At 43.0% G+C, this 20,358-nt stretch overlaps 2 protein-coding genes across 7 annotated transcripts in view; both read left to right on the forward strand.

Moving 5' to 3' along the window:
• Positions 1-11,359, forward strand: part of SEPTIN6 (septin 6) — a 30,252-nt gene extending 18,893 nt beyond the window's left edge. For 2 of the 5 annotated variants that reach the window (XM_039362346.1, XM_039362345.1), the window contains exons 5-10: positions 604-765; positions 1,351-1,447; positions 1,978-2,146; positions 2,344-2,476; positions 3,308-3,498; positions 8,372-8,396. In XM_039362346.1, coding sequence (XP_039218280.1) covers positions 604-765; positions 1,351-1,447; positions 1,978-2,146; positions 2,344-2,476; positions 3,308-3,498; positions 8,372-8,396 — 777 coding nt within the window. Of the gene's footprint in view, positions 1-603; positions 766-1,350; positions 1,448-1,977; positions 2,147-2,343; positions 2,477-3,307; positions 3,499-4,626; positions 4,958-8,371 lie in introns of those variants that run through there. The other 3 variants (XM_039362342.1, XM_039362343.1, XM_039362344.1) reach the window with 3 other exon arrangements.
• A 1,937-nt stretch (positions 11,360-13,296) lies between these two features.
• On the forward strand, positions 13,297-20,084 carry NKRF (NFKB repressing factor). 2 transcript variants are annotated; one of them, XM_039362338.1, is made up of 3 exons: positions 13,297-13,859; positions 16,084-16,220; positions 16,920-20,084. In XM_039362338.1, exons 1-3 carry the CDS (start codon positions 13,576-13,578, stop codon positions 18,890-18,892), a joined length of 2,394 nt encoding a protein of 797 aa, XP_039218272.1. In that variant the 5' UTR covers positions 13,297-13,575; the 3' UTR covers positions 18,893-20,084. The 2 variants fall into 2 exon arrangements, with proteins under 2 accessions (XP_039218272.1, XP_039218273.1); XM_039362339.1 differs by having other exon boundaries at positions 13,310-13,352.
• Positions 20,085-20,358: the final 274 nt, after the last annotated feature.

The following is a 20,358-nucleotide window of genomic DNA, read 5'->3' on the forward strand; positions in this document are numbered from 1 at the left end:
ACTGAGCCGAGAGAATGATCAGATAAGAGACAGCAGAGCCCACACTGGATTATCAGAATGGATAATCTTAAATTAAATCAGAACTGGACAACCTGTGGCACGGGAAACCTGATTATGCCACCGAATATCCATGACATGCAGACCCCAAATGGGTGTGTGTCATGTAAAGGTAATTGCAACCATATGCTATCCCTTTTTGGGGTAGAAATGTAAAGAAAAGGAATAGAACACTAACCAAAATCTTGCCTCCCATATAAAGAATTATGATTGTGCATATTTCCTATTAAGTTTTAATTCTTCTCTCTCTCTCTCTCTCTCTCTCTCTCTCTCTCTCTCTCTCTCTCTCTCTCTCTCTCTCTCTCTCTCTCTCTCTCTCTCTCTGTCTCTGTATCCTATCCATCCATCATCTATCTATCTATCTATCTATCTATCTATCTATCTATCTATCTATCTATCTATCTATCTATCTATCTATCTTAAAGTCCACTCTTCTTCCACTCTCCTGACATTTTGGCAAAATGGCTCTGGGGATTTTCACGCAGTCCAACTTGATGTTCTTTAAATGTTCAGAATGCTTCTTTTCTCCTTTGGGATTTCCTGCAGGTGAATATCATTCCTATTATTGCCAAATCCGATGCCATCTCTAAGAGCGAGCTGACCAAATTCAAAATTAAGATCACCAGTGAACTCGTGAGCAACGGGGTGCAAATCTATCAGTTCCCTACTGACGATGAATCTGTGTCAGAAATAAATGGAACCATGAATGTAAGATAATACTGCAGTAACCGTAATAACTCCTGGATTAAATGTTGCATTTGGAAAAAAGATTCAGGCAGGACTGCCTTGTCCTCTGTATTGTTCCTCCCTTCATCCATGGTGTTGAAAGAATATTGATTTTGATTTTAGTTTGTTTTTGAATTGAACTATAATTAGCAAACATTATCAGATAACTAAGTGAACATAGATATAACATGAATAGAGGGGGGAGGTGGGAATAAAAAAATACCAACAACTCTACTAAAGTTTACTGGATGTTTTTACTGTTTTATTGTTTTTGTTTTAATTGTTTTACAATTTTAGAACTGTAAGCCAGTTGGGCGACTATAGAAATTGGGCAACTATAAAAATTGAATGAATAAATGAATAAAAATTAATAAATAAAATGCAAGTAGAGAGGTATGATCTACAGATTTACCATGTATGTAAAACATTATCTTATAGTAGTCTCTTGCAATTGGGATAAACCATAACATTTCACCCCATTTGATAATATTGTGGCTCCTGCTGGAAATGCTTGACACGTCATCTAATATTAAAGATGCATTCTCTGTTTTTCTTGGGGTGCTCCAGGCTCATTTACCCTTTGCCATCATTGGTAGCACAGAAGAAGTTAAGATAGGAAATAAAATGATGAAGGCGCGTCAATATCCGTGGGGGACTGTGCAGGGTAAGTAAGGTGGTTACTTCAAGAGACCTTGGTGGCATCTTGACAAAATGTTTGTTGTGTTAGCTTGACCATGTGCAGCTGGTCTTGAACAAGCTAGGTTCATATACAATAGAAGGTTCCATAAAACGTCCCACCTGTGTAATAAATTTTAGACTCGTGTTTCTATTCAATAAGAAACAATGGATGGAAAGAACAATTAGCAACGGATGGGAACTGATCAGGGAGAGAAGCAACTCTAGAACTAAGGAGAAATTAATCAGTGGAAACAATCAGTCGAATAACCTGCCTCCAGAAGTTGTGGGTGCTCCAACACTGGAGGGTTTTAAGAAGAGATTGCACAACGTTTGTCTGAAAAGACATAGAGGTTCCTCCCTAAGCAGGGCATTAGACTAGAAGACTTCCCTTCCAACTCTGTTATTCTGTTATTGGATCATTGTGTTTCTCAACCTTGGCAGCTTGATGGACTTCAACTCCCAGAATTCCCCAGCCAGTCATTGATCTGCCACCCTCTTTTTATCTACTCCATGCAGTGGAAAACGAAGCCCACTGTGACTTTGTAAAACTCAGAGAGATGTTGATCCGGGTAAACATGGAAGATCTTCGCGAACAAACCCACACACGCCATTATGAATTGTATCGGCGATGTAAACTGGAAGAAATGGGATTTAAGGATTCCGATCCAGACAGCAAGCCATTCAGGTATTGTTTAAACCAGATCAGGGGCACCTGTGGAAGGAGGGGGCTGTCCCAAAATAAACCAAGAGGATGGTTGCTCCTGCACGAATAAAGAGATGAATACGTTTTTGATCACGTTAGCTGCAGGCTGACTCAAACTGAATTGGCTGAATTTTTTCCCCTCTTTTTCAAATGTTCCCCTTCTCACCTTCTTGCTGTAGTTTACAAGAAACCTACGAGGCCAAAAGGAATGAATTTCTCGGAGAACTTCAGAAGAAAGAAGAGGAAATGAGACAGATGTTTGTCCAGAGGGTGAAAGAAAAGGAAGCGGAGCTGAAAGAGGCTGAAAAAGAGGTGAATTGATTGACTGATTAAATGTATTTGCTGCCCATCTCATTTTGAAGCGACTCTTGAATGGACGAGGGTCTGCAGAGAGGCTGAACTGGTACTGCATCGGTCATGACCGAGGTGTCTAACGGTTTAGATCTGAGCGAGGTTTCTGATTTTAAACGCATTATTTTCTTTGCAACAAGATAACTTCCGTTTAATCAAGCTGCACATCTCACAGCATCACCTGCATTAAACGTTTTGTGGGATCCTTCCCAAAGCAACATCTTAGGTCTTACCACCCAGAGGTCTGTTCCCCGCTTTAAATGAGTAGGGTCTTCAATCCTTATTTTCTTGCAGACTCTTTTTTTCTATGCAAAGCAAAGAGAGAGTATCTGTGAATATAATGGCAGCCAGAGAAAGGTTTCCCAGAATGCCACATCATTGTGAGAGATTTAAGGCGAGTTGTGCTATCTCAGAGAAGTATTTAAATTAAATCAAAGTTTTCTCTTGAGCTTTGATGTTATCACTTCTGTATCTCGGTCTCAGCTACTTTAGTCAGTAGGCTATTCAAACATCAGACCTGCTCCACCCCAAGCTGCACATTTTTTGTTCAAGGTTCTGTCCATTGTGTGCAATCTCTTCCCAAAGCAAGTTAGTCATGGGAGGCTGAACGTCATAACTCTCTTCCTAAAGAGTTTTCGGACTGTCTGTATTTCAGGTCACTTTATTCCAGGCCCCGCGTAAGTTTCTAAGGAACCTCTTGGCTTCTGGATGAACTCTAGATGTCACTGATTCTGCCAAGGATCTCCCCTTGAGAATTGGATCTACTTGTATGCCTTTGTGCCCTTATTCCAGCTCCATGAGAAATTTGATCGTCTGAAGAAGCTGCATCAGGATGAGAAGAAGAAGCTGGAAGATAAGAAGAAATCCCTGGATGATGAAGTCAATGCGTTTAAGCAGAGGAAGACAGCTGCTGAACTGCTTCAGTCTCAGACTCAGCAGGCAGGAGGTTCACAGACACTGAAAAGGGACAAGGAGAGAAAAAAGTAAGTGGACATCCCTGGCCTCTTCCCTCCTTGTTGATGTCTTCCCTCCTTCTCCACAGTTGATGTCATTTTACCACCCTTGGGGTGCCAACGTGCCTTGCCTCTTTTCAAAACCCTCTTTGGGAGCTGGGCTGTTCAGGGTATGGATAGATAGATTGGTAGGATCTCATGGGTTGTCCCTCAACCAGTTTAATCAATGTCTAGTCGATTTCCCATCCTCTGGTAGCAACGTTTCTTGGGCTTTGCTCGTTGAAAGATGGCGGACGTTCTCTGGACCCACCTCTGAAATCCAAATGATTGGTTCCCATCATAAAAACTGCCCCTATCTAACCTGGAGAACTGTCTGGCCAGAAAGACACAAGTTGGAGTTAAACCGTGTCATCTAGTGACACTGTTGATTCCATCTGATTTACCTCACCTCATGAAAGGAAGTCTGTCCTTAAAGCCAGGTGCTCCTCACTCTTCTCAGACCATTGAGTCACCCATTTAGGGACACAGGTGGCTTTTACCCCAGTCATTTAGGAAGACAATAACTTTCTCAGTTTGCATTATTTGAAAAGTTGGAGCCGCTAACGCTGTTCAGTCTGAGGCGGAAGCTGTAAGACAGTGTTGTCCACTTTAACGACTTTAAAACGTGTGGACTTCAGAATTCCCACCTTAGCAACCTTTAAGATGTTTGGACTTCAACTCCCAGAACTCCCCAGCCAGAATTATGGAAGTTGTAGTCCACACATCTTAATCTTGCTAAGGTGGACCAACACTGCTTTCAGGGTCATTGCTTCCATGTGATGCTTGACATATGGGGACGAGAACTGAGCAGGCCAAATAAAATCCACCGATCCTCCTAACTTTATCGTGTTGCAAAACGATAACTAAGCGGGCCTTCTCAAAAATAGAAGTATCTCCCCAACTTCTCCATTTTTACCCTTTCACCAAGTCTTCCCCAGATGGACTGTTTCCTGGCTACCTGCAAAAATTATTTTAAGTTTTTTCCCTCGCTGCTGAAGTAATGTGAGAAAAAAAAAATCAAGGCTTATTTTAAACAAATCTTTTATTTCTTTTTCCCTTACGTTTTCAGTGCGCTAAATTTGCCTTCCTCTTAGTTGTCATTTGTGTGCTATTTTTCAGTTAATCCCTGCTGTTTGCTGCATGGTGCATGCATGGTGCATGACGGCACCTTGTGCTGGTAAGCTGTGACTAAACCGAGAAGGCCAGGCAGTGGGATCCACAAACACACCTTGTGCCAAACCAGACACAAGCCTCCTGAATCATCTGACTCCTAGCATTTTTGGCCATTCCCAACACACAGATCTCTTACGCACCCTTTCTTCTAAATAAGGTGAATGCAGGCAAAAGATCCTTTCCCTTCTACATCGGCTATTTGGACTGCCGCAGAGATTTTTTTTAAGTATTACATTTTTTTAAAAAAAAAAAAAGTATTAAAATCTTTCTTACAAAATGCATGAGTTCCTTCCTCCTTTGCCCCTCCCCTTTTTGGTGCCCGATGCTAGTTTCCATAACGCAGTAACTGAGGTTCATAAAGGGACTTTTCCCCCATTCTGGATAGGATAAGGTTAAAAGCTTTTTGTTCAATTCACATGGTGCAAAAACTAAAGGCCGTCCCCAACTTAATCACACATTCTGTTAGTTCGAAGACAAAAATGGCACTGGAAAAAAAAAGGGGGGGACTTCCAATCATTGCAGCATCTCCACAGTCATGAGATCAAAATTTGGGTATGTATTTACGATGGTTGCAACATTCTGCAATAACAACTTCCTCAACTGACTTCTGACAAGCAAAGTCAATGAGGAAGCCGGCCAGATTTGTTAACCATCTCAAGATTCACTTATCCATAATAATTCATTTAACAGCCAAGTTGCTTAGGAACGGAAATTCTGATCCCGATTGCAGTTGTAAGTCAAGGGCTATCTATAGTGTTATTAGCCTTTAGTGCAGTGGTTCTCAACCTGTGGGTCGGGACCCCATTTGGGGTTGAACGACCATTTCACGGGGGTCGCCAAACAACGCAGTCCACCATTTTTCCCCCCTTTCCTTAGCTGTGCTACTCCCTTTTATTCTATTGGCTTTGGAAAGCCAATAGAATAGACTCTCTTGAATAAAGTCTAATTCTATTGGCTTTCAAAAGCCAATAGGGATTGTCCAGGCTGTCTCTGCCCTGCTGAGCCCGCCAAAAGTCCCATTCTGCAAACGGTGCTGCACCAGTTGAGTAGTCCTCGACTTACGACCGGTTGAGTAGTCCTTGACTTATGACCGGTTGGGGGTCGCAGCATTAAAAAGGTTGAGAACCACTGCTTTAGTGGCTAAGGTGGTTAGAGCCAACAATAACTAAACCTTCCTGTACTGGGAAAAAAATATATCTTCCAGCTCTTTAGGATGAAATCTTACTTGAATCACTGGGAACCTTTTATAATAGCCGATGGGTGTGCCTGATATAGTAATTTAACCAAGTTTTTCTGGAGTTAAAGGACCTTTCCAGAATAGTTTGTGCCCAGAATGAAAGACGAGCTAAGAGCAGAAAGGAGAAAAACCAACAGTTTGTCTTCAGGAACCACATCAGCAATGTGAAAAACGGGCCCAAACAATAGACTTGTTTATCCTGGTCTCAGAACATAACCCAGGGCTGGAGAGGAACTGGGATAAACATTGTGAGTCCTTGTTAGCTTTGAATTGCTTTTGGCGGGTTGCCACGTTCAGCCCTGAAGCATGCTAGTTGTGGGTCAAAGAAGCCTCAGATTATAGGTGGCAAACAAAGGCTTGGAGAACAAGGCATCTGGTTCTTCCTTTGCAAAGGACAGGGAGACCCTTCCCAGCCATTTTCATTCCAGTTTTGATTTGGGCTAGGAAATTTTGCATGGCGCATGCGTTCTCCTGCCTCCACCTCAACTGCTAGCTGCAATCTGCTGGCAGCAAAAAGGTGGCAAATATAATGCGGTAGAATTCAAGCATGTTTAAACAAAATCCAAAACTAACCATTTCTCTCCCTTTCCTCTTATAATTTAGATACCAGAGATGGGCATGTAGACTGTGGCGATGCCAGAATTGTGTTGATGCTTATTTGCATTTCTTTGCCAGTATTACAAGAGCTTAAGTGTGAAGCATCCCTTATAAAAATTGCTAGGTGGTTTATAAGCTTACAGGCTCAAGAAATTTAAAAGTCAGATGAATATTGTTTTTAGTCCATTACGGTCATTTTTTTCCCCCATTAAGAGTGTTATTAAGCCTTAAAGTCAGTTTTTTTAGTCAACTGTTTATATTTTGTTCCAGAATAGGAAGATCACAGTTGATACATACTGTATGTTTGTTTTCAATAAAACACAAACCTTTGAATGTAATATATAAACAAGGGTTTTGCTGTCTCGTCTGGTATCTCCCAGAGTGACACTGGATTTAAAATACATTGTCCATCTCTGGTTCAAACCTTATTTAGCCTAAATTAATTGAGAGAAATATTAATCCTTTTTGGTTACTGTTGTTTGTTTTCATTTCAAGCTTCCTGTGTAGACCTTTCCCAAGGAAAAAAATAATCCGTATTTTAAATTAATATGCATTTTATCTCTGTACCTTTTCTTTCTAATGCATCTTCCTCTTATATTCTGCATTTTTTTCTGGTTTGTTGTTTTCCTGTTTTCCTGAATACAAAAAGAGTCAAAGAATTTGGCAGTTCTTTTTTGGATCTGATGAACTAAGCTCCAAATACTGATTTGTTTTTATCCTATTGACCTGCAGTTTCTCTCAGGACTGATGTCTCCAAAATGTTCAGCATCAGCATTTCCTTAAGCCAAAGGGAGGGGAAAAAAAAAAAGATTGAGCCTAAAAAGTTCCTTTTTCTCTTGGCTTGTTTTTGGAAGAGCTTTATAGGATTTTCGTCTTTCTCTCCGTCTTGACTGTTACAAACACAATGAGTGCAGCAATAGGAATTTGAAGATGTAACTGGAACTGGGTTTAGCATTTTCCATCCTGAATGTTGAACCTTGGACCGTCAATGTATAAGCCAGAATTTTACCAATGAGTTACACCTGACTAGAGTCTATAGCCAATCTATAATCAATACCATAATCCATATTGAGAGAGAGAGAGAGAGAGAGAGAGAGAGAGAGAGTGCATTGGCATATTCCAGCTGTTCCGTTCATTAGCCTTGATTTTAATTGAAATATAGCTTGAAAGATGAAGTTCTATGTCATTACTAGCAAGGATATTGCCTCTACAGATATGTGTGAGGGAAAGCCCACTTGAATGTCTTCCTGTCTTTGGATTTGGTATCCTGTTCTCATATTCGTTCTTGAATCCATGTCTTCCATAATTGTAAAATGTTTCCTACTTGGTGGTCCCAGCTATAAAGGTGATGGACAGGCCACCCATGGCCAACTATCGGTCCATTCTCTAGAACAGGAGTCTCCAAACTTGACAACTTTAGGATTTGTGGACTTCAACTCTCAGAATTCCCCAGCCAACATGAAATCCACAAGCATGTCTGGCTGAGGAATTCTGGGAGTTGAAGTCCACAAGTCATAAAAGGGCCAAGTTTGAAGACCCCTGGTTTAGGGTATATTTCTTAGCCACGCCACCAAATGGTGGTTCATATTTTCAATATCCTTGGAAACCCTTCAAATCTGAAACCTTGGTTTTCTCGGAAATAAACCCCATTGCACTGAAATCATTCTGAATGAACGAAATCCCCTCACATGTTCTCAAATGTTACTTCCCTGTTGGGGGGGCCTTGTCCTTATGTTCGATCGGAGGCTTTTTTTAAAAAAGAAAAGAAAAATAAACACTGAAACAATTCTGGTTAATGCTTTGTTTTTATTTTGTTTTCCTTTTTTGTTTTCTTTTGTCGTTACCCTTCTTTTACAGTAATCCCTGGCTATGTACTGAGTAATCCCCCTTGAATATACTGAGCTGGGATGTCGACCTTCACTTATTTATTGCGCTCCCGTTCAGCCATGGTCATCTCACGGGCCTTCCAGAATATCATTTTTATATTCTACGCAAACAATTTGCTGCTTTGGCTGTATCATGGTGTGCGCGCCTAATATAAAAGATCTTTTCTTCTATGCTGTGGATTGTTTAGGATGCCCACTCTAGGTTGCCTGTAAACAAGCCCAACAAGTTTACTCGTCAAGCAAATTGCTAGCAAATTGAAGGCTGATGTTGTATTTTCAGATGTCCACCAATAGGGAATGGAGTGATGAATGTGCTGTGGTATTAACCCAAGCATGTCATTAAAATCTAGTTGAGTGGCAAATAAAGAAACAATTTTTTTTTTTTGCAGTATCTGGGCACACACACCCTTTGAATACTCTTTATGTTAAAAGTTGTGTTATTTCCCACTGCTGCCTTTATTCATTTATTTTAAGTGGGAGCAGGAATTACATGGATAAAGCCCCTTAATGAGCCACTGGGGTTTATAAACAGTTTTTAATTAGATATGGGACTACACCCCTTTAGGGGTGGCATGGTAGCTCAATGGTGAAGGCGCTGAGCTTGTCAGGTTTGAGACCCCACCACCACACGATGGGGTGAGCTCCTGTCCTCAACTCCTGCCAACCTAGCAATTCAAAAGCATGTAAATGCAAGTAGATAAATAGGTACCACTTCAGTGGGAAGATAACAGTGCTCTGTGACCACATGGCCACGGAAATGTCTTTGTTCAATCCTGGCTCAGTGGCCTTGAAATGGAGATGAGCAGCACCCCTAAAGTCAGCAATGACTAGTGGAGTTAAATCCACAGGGGACTCTGTACACCTCTTTGCTCTAAGCTGTTCCATTGCCCAAAACGTGAAAAGGAGGAGGAGATGAGAGCCAGGATGTTTAAGATCCAATTCTGGGTTTCTAAGTTAACATTTGGGTTCCTGAAAAATAAAATAGTTCATGTTCCTGAACTTTTTCCAGCAGCGAGCAAGCAATTCGTCGCCTGTAGCTTCTTCACTGTGGGGGGGGGGGGGGAGAAAGGCCATGCTAAATATACTACAGGTTGTGGTTTTGTTTTAGAAGATGACCAATTTAAGAATTCATTCATAGAGTCTTGCTCTATAATTCTGCCTGGCTTTTCTCTGAACGTTTGCATTGATTTGAAATATATATGTTGTGTTTGTACTGTGCATTCATGCGTTTCCCTTCACCCCAAGACATCTGCAGTCTTATCTATTAAAGGGGGTAGTCCTCCTTTAGCGGCTGCCTCATTTAGTAACTGCAACGACAACGGTGGTGAGACAATACCTTCGCAACCCGCCCTTGCGTTTACGACCTTCACAGATCTGCAAAACAAAGGAAATCTGAAGTCTGATCCTAGGCACCGTCACGGTTTTATTTAGCCACCGCTTCATTTAATGACCAAGTTGCTGGTTCCAATTGTGGTCGCTAAACAAGGACCATATGCTATTTCATGTGGTTGTCCTCTTTTGACGGTGTTTTACTGCTTGGGCTCCTAACAGGGTAGCAAAAACATAGATTTACTGGCCTGTTTTCTTTCCGTGTCATTGTGTTCCTCAAGTGGTCAATAATCTGCTTTGCCTTTGATCGCCTCTCTTAGCTCTCTGCTGTTTAACTAACAAATCTTTATTTCTTTCCCTTTTCTCTCTCTTTCTCTCTGTAGCTTTTTCTAATCTGTCTCCACCTGCTGCATCTCTAAGAAGACATCCACTTGAGCGAACGTAGGGATTCCCATCCTGCTTGGGAAGGGAGGGGCAGACCAGAATAAATAAAAAGAAACTTAGCCTGGAAAAAAAAGATTTGGGTTTGTTTTCTCCCAGTCCTATTTTTTTTCATGTGTGGGGGGGATGTTGGGTTTATTTTTTTATTTTTATTTTAAGCAAGAGAAGATGGGAAAAATAATCGGAAAGGCGAGCGTCAGACATTTTGCCCAACTCCCAAAATATTGCAGTCCAATTAATGAGGTGGCTACTTTACACTGAGACAGGACTTAATTGTGATTAGGATTATGGTTATTCCCTTCCTAGTTTGGCCTCCGTATCATGATCGTGTTTTTCGAGTAGAGGGGAAAAAAAAAAAGAATTGTCCTATTCCTTCATTGGTTGGAGTGGATAAAAATTATGCAACAGACAACACGTAGGAAAAAAATCCCCTCGTGACTTTGCTACCTCTGAGGAATATTTACTTTGAACGCTATGTAAAAGGGCAGTCGGGGACGTTAGAGAGGGTAAATTCTATTTTTCACTGGGGGTGGGTGGGCTTAGATAACCTCCCATAGATAATCTGCCATTTCAGTAAAAAAAGTAACAACGAATATTTCCCAATTAAAAAAATACATAAATCCACTAAATCTATTTCTGTTCAGTTCCTTGTTTAAATCTCTCGTCCTGGATCCAGCTTCCTGTCTTGTAGAAATCACTCATGTCAGCTGTTCTTTGCAAGAATCCTTAAAATGCACAAAGAGCCTTAAAAGCCTTTGAGGAAGAGAGAGAGAGATATTGTATAAAAGACCTAAGTAGTATTATTGTTGTGAATTAATCCCCAAAGTTCGAAGCCCTTTTAAAAGGGAGATAAAAACTGATGTTTCTATTAAGGTGGTGAAGGAAAATCAATTTGTAAAGTCATCCTCTTGTTTTTCAAAGTTATCGTTGCAAGTCACATGTAACTGCCCTTAAAAATGTACCTACTACGAACTTTTGGGACTTTATTTGAACCGTTCACTGCATGGCCTGGTTTCCAAGAATTCCTTTTCCTGTCTCTTCTTTTTTTAAAACATTTTGTTATGAACAGTTGTGATTGGACAGCTGCACTTGATATATATTTACATGACCCACGTGAGCGAACCAGCACTGTTGAACTTAATACCTTTCTAATGTTGTCAATTTTCAATAAAAATTTACCCTCCCAAAAGCAAATGGTCCCTGGTCATTATTTTCTTCTGAGATTTCTCCAATGGTCTAGCTTGGAGATAACAAAAATCACATTCACGTAAACTTGGCGGTTGTTAAGTTATTTTGATTTGGAAGACCCTATTTTTCAGGTATCTAATGCACCCCCGATTCCTTAAAATATGGAGGAACAATTTTTAAAAATAACTTTGCTCCAAGTAATGAAGGCTTGGACCTTCCAGAAATCTTCTACAATGCGTCCAACCACCAAGGAAGAGATCAAAATCCATTCTCAGATCCTTCAGAGGCGTCCTACAAGGTTCCTACCATCAGGAGGAGATCAAAAATCCATTCTTGGATCCTCTAGAGGTGATCTACGACGTGTCCAGCCATCAGAGGTGAAGGAGCAAGACCCATTTTCAGTGGTGGGCTGCATGGTGGGACACAAGCTTTTGGTGCTTCTTCCAGACCTTCAGTTTTGACTGAATGAAAAATTAGAAACTCACTCATAACAGTCATGTACTGTGGAATGTTTATCACCTAAGTAAAGTCACTAGAGTTTTATTCGGTGTAGAAAGACTTCCAGTTCCAGTGAAATGCCCATCGTCACAATCATTACTCATTAGTCAATTTCTTTTTTGATATTGTTACAATCAAAAGAGGATTCGGTCTTCTGGAAGTTGGGCATCTCCTTTCATTTAAGAATAATACCAATAATGAGTCCCTTGCCTGTTGGTGACAATGAAGAGCCCTCAAGATGTACTTCTGTGGTTAAATTCACACATATTAAGCCATCATTTGATCTGATTTGGGCTTAGTGATTTCACTGCAATTAATAAGTAGTAGATGAAGGCTTATTCATACGTACATTCTATGTGTAGATTGTCCAACAAACCATATCTTAGAGTGAATTGTAAGCTAATAATAGAGCTTGAAAGGGAAAGTCATCTACTGAAATCAACTTTGCTTGAGTTCTGTAGAAGGACTATATAACCCTCAACTTGTACAGAAAGGACTCCAGGAGTGATTTTTTTAAAAGGTTTTATTAGATTTTATAGGATTAGGGATAGAATGGGATCAGGGTTGGGGTTAGGGTTTAGGTTGGGGTTGGGATCAGGGTTAGGGATGGGGTAGGGTTGGGGACAGGATTGGGGTTACCCCCCAATAACATTTTCAATATTTAGCAAACAGGACATTGTCTGAGTACATGTATTTAGATAACAGTAATTAATATAATGATAGATAGGAGTGATTTTGATAGATTAATACCTTTGATTCTTTTGTAGCTTCCAGGTTCCACTCTCTTTCAAACTAGGGGCTTTGTCCCCCAAATTCATACCATTCAGATGCGTTAGCTATGTTTGCTGAGGACGAGGGGGTTTATAGTCTTAACAGAATATCAGAATTAGCACGGACCTTGGAGGTCTTCTAGTCCAACCCCCTGCTCAAGCAGGAGACCCTACACCAGGGATAGGCAACCTTGGTTCTTTTATGACTCGTGGACTTCAACTCCCAGAATTCCTGAGCCAGCATGAAGTCCACAAGTCATAAAAGAGCCAAGGTTGCCTACCCCTGCACTAAGGGAACTGTTGTAAGTCAAGGACTGTTTGTATCTGAGCCTGTCAACCCAGCCCTTTAATTCCCCCCAAGAAGAAAATGAAAAACAATTCTGGAAGGTGGTTTGGGCAGCGGTTTGCTTGTTCCAACTGGCTTCCTGAACGTCTCGTTACCAGACTAGCTAACCTCATCAGGCAGCCTGTTTAACGAAATGTTCAGAAACGAAAGTGAAGCAAGCTGGGAGATCAAAAACCCCTGGCAAAAATAGGAAGTATTTTCGATTATTTCACAGCCTGGAAGGGTTTGGGTCCTCCGGGGCTCTGGGTGGCGCTGTGCGACGCGGCCGGGAGAGGACGGCGCTCGGGCCGCCTTCTTCGGAAGCTCTCGCGCGCCTCGGCACTTCCATCCACCCACGTGAGCCGCGTGTAACAAGGAACGGCGGAACCCGCGAGGAAAAGGTTACATTGTAGCCGTCTTTCTGCCGCTCGCGCGCCCGCGCGCAGGCGCGGAAGAGGGGGGGGAAAGGAAGCGCGGCCTCCAGCACGTGTGAACGTCCGGCGGGACCCGTGTCGGGTCAGGTCTGCCCTCCGCGGCCGCCGCAGCTGCTCTTCTTCCCGGCCGGGACTTCCTCGCGGTCCAGCCGGGGCTCGCTGGGCCCGCCCGCCGGCCGCCCTCGCTTCCATGGCCGGCGGAGGCTGGACGCTGCCCGGAGGGGATTTCCTCTCCCCGCAGCCGCCGGCTTCCCAGCAGGAGCAACAGCCGCCGCCGCCGCCGCCTCCTCCGGATGCCGGGGCGAGGAAGCCGGCCGTGGAGCCGTGGCGGGAGGCGCAGGAGAGCGACCGGCACTGGGGGCTGCGCCGGCAGTTCCTGCTCCGCAACCTGCCGGGCTACCCGGGCGCGGACGCCTTCCAGCAGCTGCTGGGGCTCTCGCACGTCTGGAGCAACCACGTCTTCCTGGGCTGCAGGTGAGAGCGGGGCCGCCGCCGCCCTCCTCCTCCTCTTGCTACTCTGCACGTGTGAACGTAGGCCGGCTTGCGCGCGTGTCTTCTGCGGGCGCCCGTTGCCTGGTTTCTTCCCCCCGACCCCAAGCTGGGTGGCCTTCTTATCCACTGGAGGTCTTTCTCCCCGGTCCATGCCTGTTACTTAAACGGATCCAATCCAAGAGTAGAGTAAAGAATAGAATAGAACAGAATAGAGTAATAATAGAATAGAATAATAATATAGAGTAAGAGTAGAGTAGAGTAGAATAGAATAGAACAACTTTATTGTCATTTTAAATGTACACTAACCAGCATACAGAACAGAAAAGAACAGAACAACTTTATTGTCACTTTAAATGTACTCTAACCAGCATACATTAACATGAACTTTTGTTGCATTCGGCTCTCAAAGGCTAACCAGCCACCTCCAATGGACATATACAATATACATATATCCAATAAAGATTCGCCCTTAGCATTGCAAAGTCCTCCCCTCAGCCTGGCAAAAGCAGCGGGGGAAACAGAGAAGGCTGGCAAAGTCTCTGTTAAGAGCACTTGGCCTTTGCATTCTGCCTGATGGCCAAAAAAAAAAAGAAAGAAAGAAAAGAGAAGACAGCGCCAATAAACGAGAATATTTTTGTAGCTCAGGATTGAACTAGGCGCTTTTCTTGCAGACGTTTTGTGACCCAAACCTGGAATAATAAGAGGAGGCAGTCTCAGAAGCAAAAAGATGGCAGACCTGGGCTGGCAGGATTGGTTCATCGCAGAGTGTCTGGGTTTACAGGGTTGTGTGAAGCCATGCTTTGCTAAAACTCTGGTTAAACCACAGTGGCTTGCATTCACACCAGATGCCAAGCCAAGAGAGAACTTGTTTTGCGGCTATAGCTTCTTGGGGGGGGGGGGAATCAGATTGCATTTCAGATACTATATATAAATTCACCCAACATATTATGAAGGTTCAGGGTGATTGGATTAATAAAAAGGTATTTTTTCCTTAAGGGTGACATGTTGTGATCCTCCACAGATTGATAAACATCAGCTCCCAGCATTGTTTCCATTATTGGCTGTGTCATTCAGAGATGTTGGAGATGTTTGTGTCTTTCAGACTGCCAAAATTCACATTTTGGGGGCAAATTAGTTAAATCTGTAGACGCTTTGTTATCCCCACTCTTTTTAAAAGACCTTTTCAATCTAAAATTTGCTTTGAACATTTCAACATTTCAATCCTGACTGTTTATTTGCCAGTTGAATTACTTTATAGCAGAATTTGCTGTTCGGAGTATTCTTTAATAGAAATCCAGTCCCTAAGGAGAAAATGGCTCTTCAGCCTTTTGAAATACCCATCATAAATTTTATTTATAGTTATTGAGCAGTCAAGTGCAGTAGAGACAAAACACAACAAATACACAAAAGTTTCATTCTTTTTAAATCTATCCAAGAAACCAGATTCTGCCGAAACAGAAATGTCTCTGCTATAGTGAAGACATAAATACGCTGATGTTAAATTTCCCAGTTATGGAAAAAAAATTACAGTTATATTGTTGACTGTGTTAGTATATTTGGCAGAGGAACTGGATGAAAGTGTCAGAATATCCCAGACTGGAGAAAAGAGCTTAAGGAGTGAAAACTAACTTGGCAACTTGTTAAACCAAATTTAAATAGCTAAGCAATTCCTAGAAAAGATGCAGCTGCTTTAAGAAGTTGCAGAGAGATGTCACTTGAATGTCGCCATGTCATCCAGACCATCTTTTTGACTCCCAATCAGAAGCACATCACAATATGGTACCCACGGGTAGAATCTCTGTCACAGCTCTAAAAGAGAATTTTAGCTTTGATTTTTCAGGGTCTGTTTTTAACTGACCAACTCATTCCATCAATTGATGGCTTTCATTTTCAACTGCCATTTCACGATGGAACAGAATGTGAGTCTTGTGTTTGCCATCCCAGTACAGAATTGGTTGTTTCCTTAAGCTGTATTTAAAATATGTTTCTTTTCCATCTTAGCATCCTTAAGTTGCACTGAGCATTCTACGAGGCTTTTACTCCAAAAATAGTGATTTATTTCAATTGTTTCTCTTCTAAGAATTTACTTTTCAAATTGCAAAGATGTTTGGACGTAAACCATTCTGAAAGATTAGAAGGATCTTTTCAGATCCAAAGCCTTCCATTAAATGAGTTACGCGTTGACTCCTCTTTTCCATAACCACAGATATGGCTCCCAAGTTATGCAGAAAGTCCTGCGGATGGCGGAAGGGATTGATGTGGGTAAGATGCCGTCCTTTGAGCTGGTGCCGGGCACGAAGACAGCCAAAAGACCCCGATCTCCACGTGATGACTCTCCCCAAAGTGAGCATCTTCATTTCTTTTTCAACGTAGTTCCCTTCAGCCTGCCTCCTTCCTAAATTTTTTGGGAAGCAGAATAACAGAATAACAAGAGTTGGAAGGGACCTTGGAAGTATAATCGTAGGGTTTGTGCTGGCACAGCTGCATAGGTAATTCAGCCTGTCATGGTTACAACAGTATGTACCAGACACCCCAAGAGGTGTGGGGTTGTGTAGAAGAGGCAGAGGCTGGGTCAAGAGAGGACTTACCCTAGAATCCTTACATGTCCACAAATGCTCCAAGTCCAGCCCCCCAAATTCTGTTAACTCTTATCTTGCACCAATTTAATGCTGGCTGTTAATTGACTAGATTCTTGTGCATAGGCATCAGCAATAAATCTTTTTAACTAAAACTTAATGTATACTCAGGAGAGGCGAATTCTAGTCCCACCTAAGACATGAAAGCTGGCTGGGTGACTTTGGTCCATTCATCAGGAGGCAATAAATTCTAGCCCTACTTTAAGCATGACATTCATCTGAATAAATATTAGACAGAGGTGGGCATCCTTGTAAGTTCGCCATAAACACATGGGACCTGAAGTCCTGAATATCTCCTTTTCATTTTGACTTGCCATTTCGCATGAGTCTTACTCTTCAGGTTGAAGAGCTAATCAGTTTTTCCACCATCGCTGAAAATAATTTCCTGTGGGTTTCTGTTCCCTAGACTGCAAGAATGCAAGAAAGCAAGCTCCCAAATTCCGCGTCCGGCCGCGCTTTGAGCCCATCCACTTTGTCGCCAGCAACACTCAACCGCCATCGAAAGAAGAGTCTTCAGAAAACCAAGCCCAAGACACTTCGGAGAATATCACAGCCCAGCAGATCCAAACTTACGCTGATCGGGTGTTTAGCAGCTTCGGCACCCAAGACAGGGACTCCCAGTTCTCCAGTTCAGTAGGCCTTGGCTATGGAAGTAGCCAGGTCAAACCACCCGAAGGTAAAGTGGTTCCCAAAAGTACAGAGATTTCTACTGCTGGGGGCACGACGACTTTGGTAGATTCTGCTTTTCTCCAATCCTCTTCCGAAACTTTCCCCAAATCAGTAGTAACAGCCAAGCAGTGTTTCATTAACAAGCTTGTAATGGCCGTCTGCAACAATCTCGCCAACCCCAATTGTAGCGGTGGGCCAGACAAAATTAACTACACGTATCTTTTGACGCGGTCGATTCAGGCTTGTAAGACCAACCCGGAGTATATTTATTCACCCCTGAAGGACATTTCGCCTGCCGATCTCCCTAAGAAGAAGAAGATTCTCAAAGAAGGTTTTGCCTGCGAGGTGAGGTGTCAGAATGTCTATCTGACCACGGGCTATGCGGGCAGCAAAAATGGTTCCAGAGACCGGGCCACTGAGCTGGCGGTGATGCTGCTGCAAAAACCCGTTGAAGTCAAAGTGGTTCAGCGGAAGTTCAAGAGCGCCACGCGGGAGGATTTGGTGGTGTGTGAAAGTGGGACCTCTTCGCTTGAATTCCCGCCAGCGCTCAAACTGCCGGATGACGTGAACCCCCCTGCAAAGGACAGTGTGTCGAGGCAGCTGAGTTCTGACCCGCAACAAGGGCCCAGCTCTGCCAAGCATTGGACTAACTTTGTCCTCACCGAAAATGCCAGCGACGCCATTGGCATTTTGAACAATTCCGCCTCCTTTAACAAAATGACTGTGGAATACAAATACGTGCTGATGCCCAACCGTCTCTGGCGTTGCAGTGTCTATTTGCAAGGGCACTTCTTGGCTGAAGGCTGCGGCACTAAGAAAACCAGCAAGCACGCCGCGGCAGACGAAGCCGTGAAAATTTTGCAGAAGACTCAGTCCAACGTGAGTGCCACCAAAGCCGTCCAGGTCCAGAAAGTCAGTGGGGCTGCCCGCAACCCCGCGAGGAAGAAGAATCTGAAGGACCTGGTGGTGTACGAAAACTCCATGAATCCGGTCTGTACTCTGAACGACACCGCTCAGTTCAACAAGATGACGGTGGAATACGTCTTCGAAAGGATGACCGGCATGCGGTGGAAGTGCAAAGTGATGCTGGAGAACGAATTGATTGCCGAAGCAATCGGCGTCAAGAAGAGTGTCAAGCACGTAGCCGCCGAGGAGGCCGTGAAAGTCCTCAAGAAGACCCAGCCCACCGTGGTCAACAACTTGAAAAAAGGCACCATTGAAGACGTCATTTCCCGGAACGAGATTTGCGGCCGCTCGGCTGAAGAAGCCTTGAAGCAGCAGATTAAGGAAGACAACATTGGGAATCAGATTTTAAGGAAGATGGGCTGGACGGGGGGCGGTTTGGGCAAAAGCGGGGAAGGGATCCGGGAGCCCATTGCGGTGAAGGAGCAGTTCAAAAGAGAAGGGCTGGGACTGGATGTCGAAAGAGGCTCCCAGATCACCAAAAAAGATATTGAGCAGATCATCCAAAATTACGCTTTCTCGGACAGGAAGATCGATCTGACTTTTTCCACGGAACTCACCAACGATGAGCGGAAACAGATTCATCAGATAGCCCAAAAATACGGGCTTAAAAGCAAGTCTCATGGGCAGGGCAGGGATAGGTACCTGGTGGTCAGCCGAAAGAGGCGTAAAGAAGATTTGCTGGACCAGCTGAAGCAGGATGGACAAGTTGGCCATTACGAACTCATCATGCCACAGGAGAAATAGGGAGCGAGCCTTAAATTTTTCCCGGGGGGGGGGGGAGTCTGGTCAGGAGCTAAATTTTCATTAAACGGGGGGGAAAAAGACATTGTATATTGTTGTGGAAAAAAACCAGCTCAAATGTTTCTCCTGCTTATTTTAATTTCTGAAACTTTACTGGAAAACAGGGCAATCTTCTGTCCAAATCCACGTTGTGCAGTCTGGATGGCATCTGTGCTGTTTGCCTGTTTTAAGAACTGTCAGATACAACTTTTTTCCCCCCCTTCATGTTTTAACTACTTTGGTAATAGCAGAATATCTACTCAGCAGGGGAGGAGAGGGACTCTGGCAGAGTTTTAAAAAGGATGTTTTTATTTTGCCCCCCCCCCTTTTTTTTTTTTTTTTTTAAAAGAGGGAGACATGGAAAGACAGCCGTTTAAAGAGAACTATATGCACAGGGGCTCTTAATAGATTTTTATGGCTGGGCATGCATGGAAAGGCATGTTTTATATTTAAAATGGGCGGGCGTAGAGGCACAGAAGTATTTTCAGCGTATTCAGAAATATCACAATATTTGAGCGCTTGGTTGACTTAAACTGTGCAAACCAGAACAGGCAGCAGAATGAGCAAATCCTAAAACATCTTTTTTTTTTTTTAACTACCCAACATCTAGCCTAGTCCCAATTCTCCGTTTCATTGGACAGGGTGTGGTTTGTCACAACTAACGGTTTAAAACTGTAGTCTTTTAAGTTTCATCAACCTCAATGGGGGAAAATTGCACCTGGCCAAAATCTCCTTTTCAGATTTCTAGCCCTCTGGATTATAACTACTGTAAGTGGCAGCTCAGGTCAGAGATTGTGAACGCCACGTTGTTGGGGTATATACGGAAGGACCGCCTGGCTGGGTAGCATCAGAGTTAACAAATTAGCCAAGGCTTATTGCCTAATTTGTGCAATTCCCAGCAGTTCCATCATTTGTGATATGAGGCAGGAGCTTCTACATTTCAAAACAAGGCAAATGTGTATTATTGTATTTTCCATCCGCTTCGGAGGATGGGGCATTTCCTGTGCCCTGTCAGGCTTATTTTAATCGGAGTGGGCAAGATGGGAGTTCCAGTTTTTTCTCTGAAGCCCCTAGATATTACTCTGTTTCCTTTGTGTAAATGTGCTTATATATTTCACAGGGAGATCAGCAAGTAAAAGGTTCTCTCGCTGAAGTAGCATGTTGTGGTTGTATGCAGTGTTTTTAATCCTCTTTGACAGGCTTTCTTCCAACTAGAGAGGCTGCTGAAGGATATCAAGCGTTGTTTTCCCATTTCATTCAGTTCTTCCATTGTTTTACTGTTGCGTAGAGCCTCGTTAGGCTGGAAACTATACACCCAATGGAAAAAATATTTTAGGGATTAAATAATTCAGCCTCGATTTATACTCTGAAGGAGAGAAACAGTTCTGAGTAAAAAAAACAAAAGGGGGGGGGTATCTTTTTAACATGAG

This window comes from Crotalus tigris, unplaced genomic scaffold (genome assembly GCF_016545835.1).
Source record: "Crotalus tigris isolate CLP2741 ecotype Arizona unplaced genomic scaffold, ASM1654583v1 scf7180000019427.664434, whole genome shotgun sequence".
In the NCBI taxonomy this organism is placed as follows: domain Eukaryota; kingdom Metazoa; phylum Chordata; class Lepidosauria; order Squamata; family Viperidae; genus Crotalus; species Crotalus tigris.

What these genes read in the sequence shown, in the direction of transcription:
- NKRF (XM_039362338.1), top strand. Translation starts at nt 13,576, where the DNA reads ATGGCCGGCGGAGGCTGGACGCTGCCCGGAGGGGATTTCCTCTCCCCG. An exon ending in CACGTCTTCCTGGGCTGCAG is followed by an intron (nt 13,860 to 16,083) that starts GTGAGAGCGGGG and finishes CCATAACCACAG; the next exon opens with ATATGGCTCCCAAGTTATGC. An exon ending in ACGTGATGACTCTCCCCAAA is followed by an intron (nt 16,221 to 16,919) that starts GTGAGCATCTTC and finishes TCTGTTCCCTAG; the next exon opens with ACTGCAAGAATGCAAGAAAG.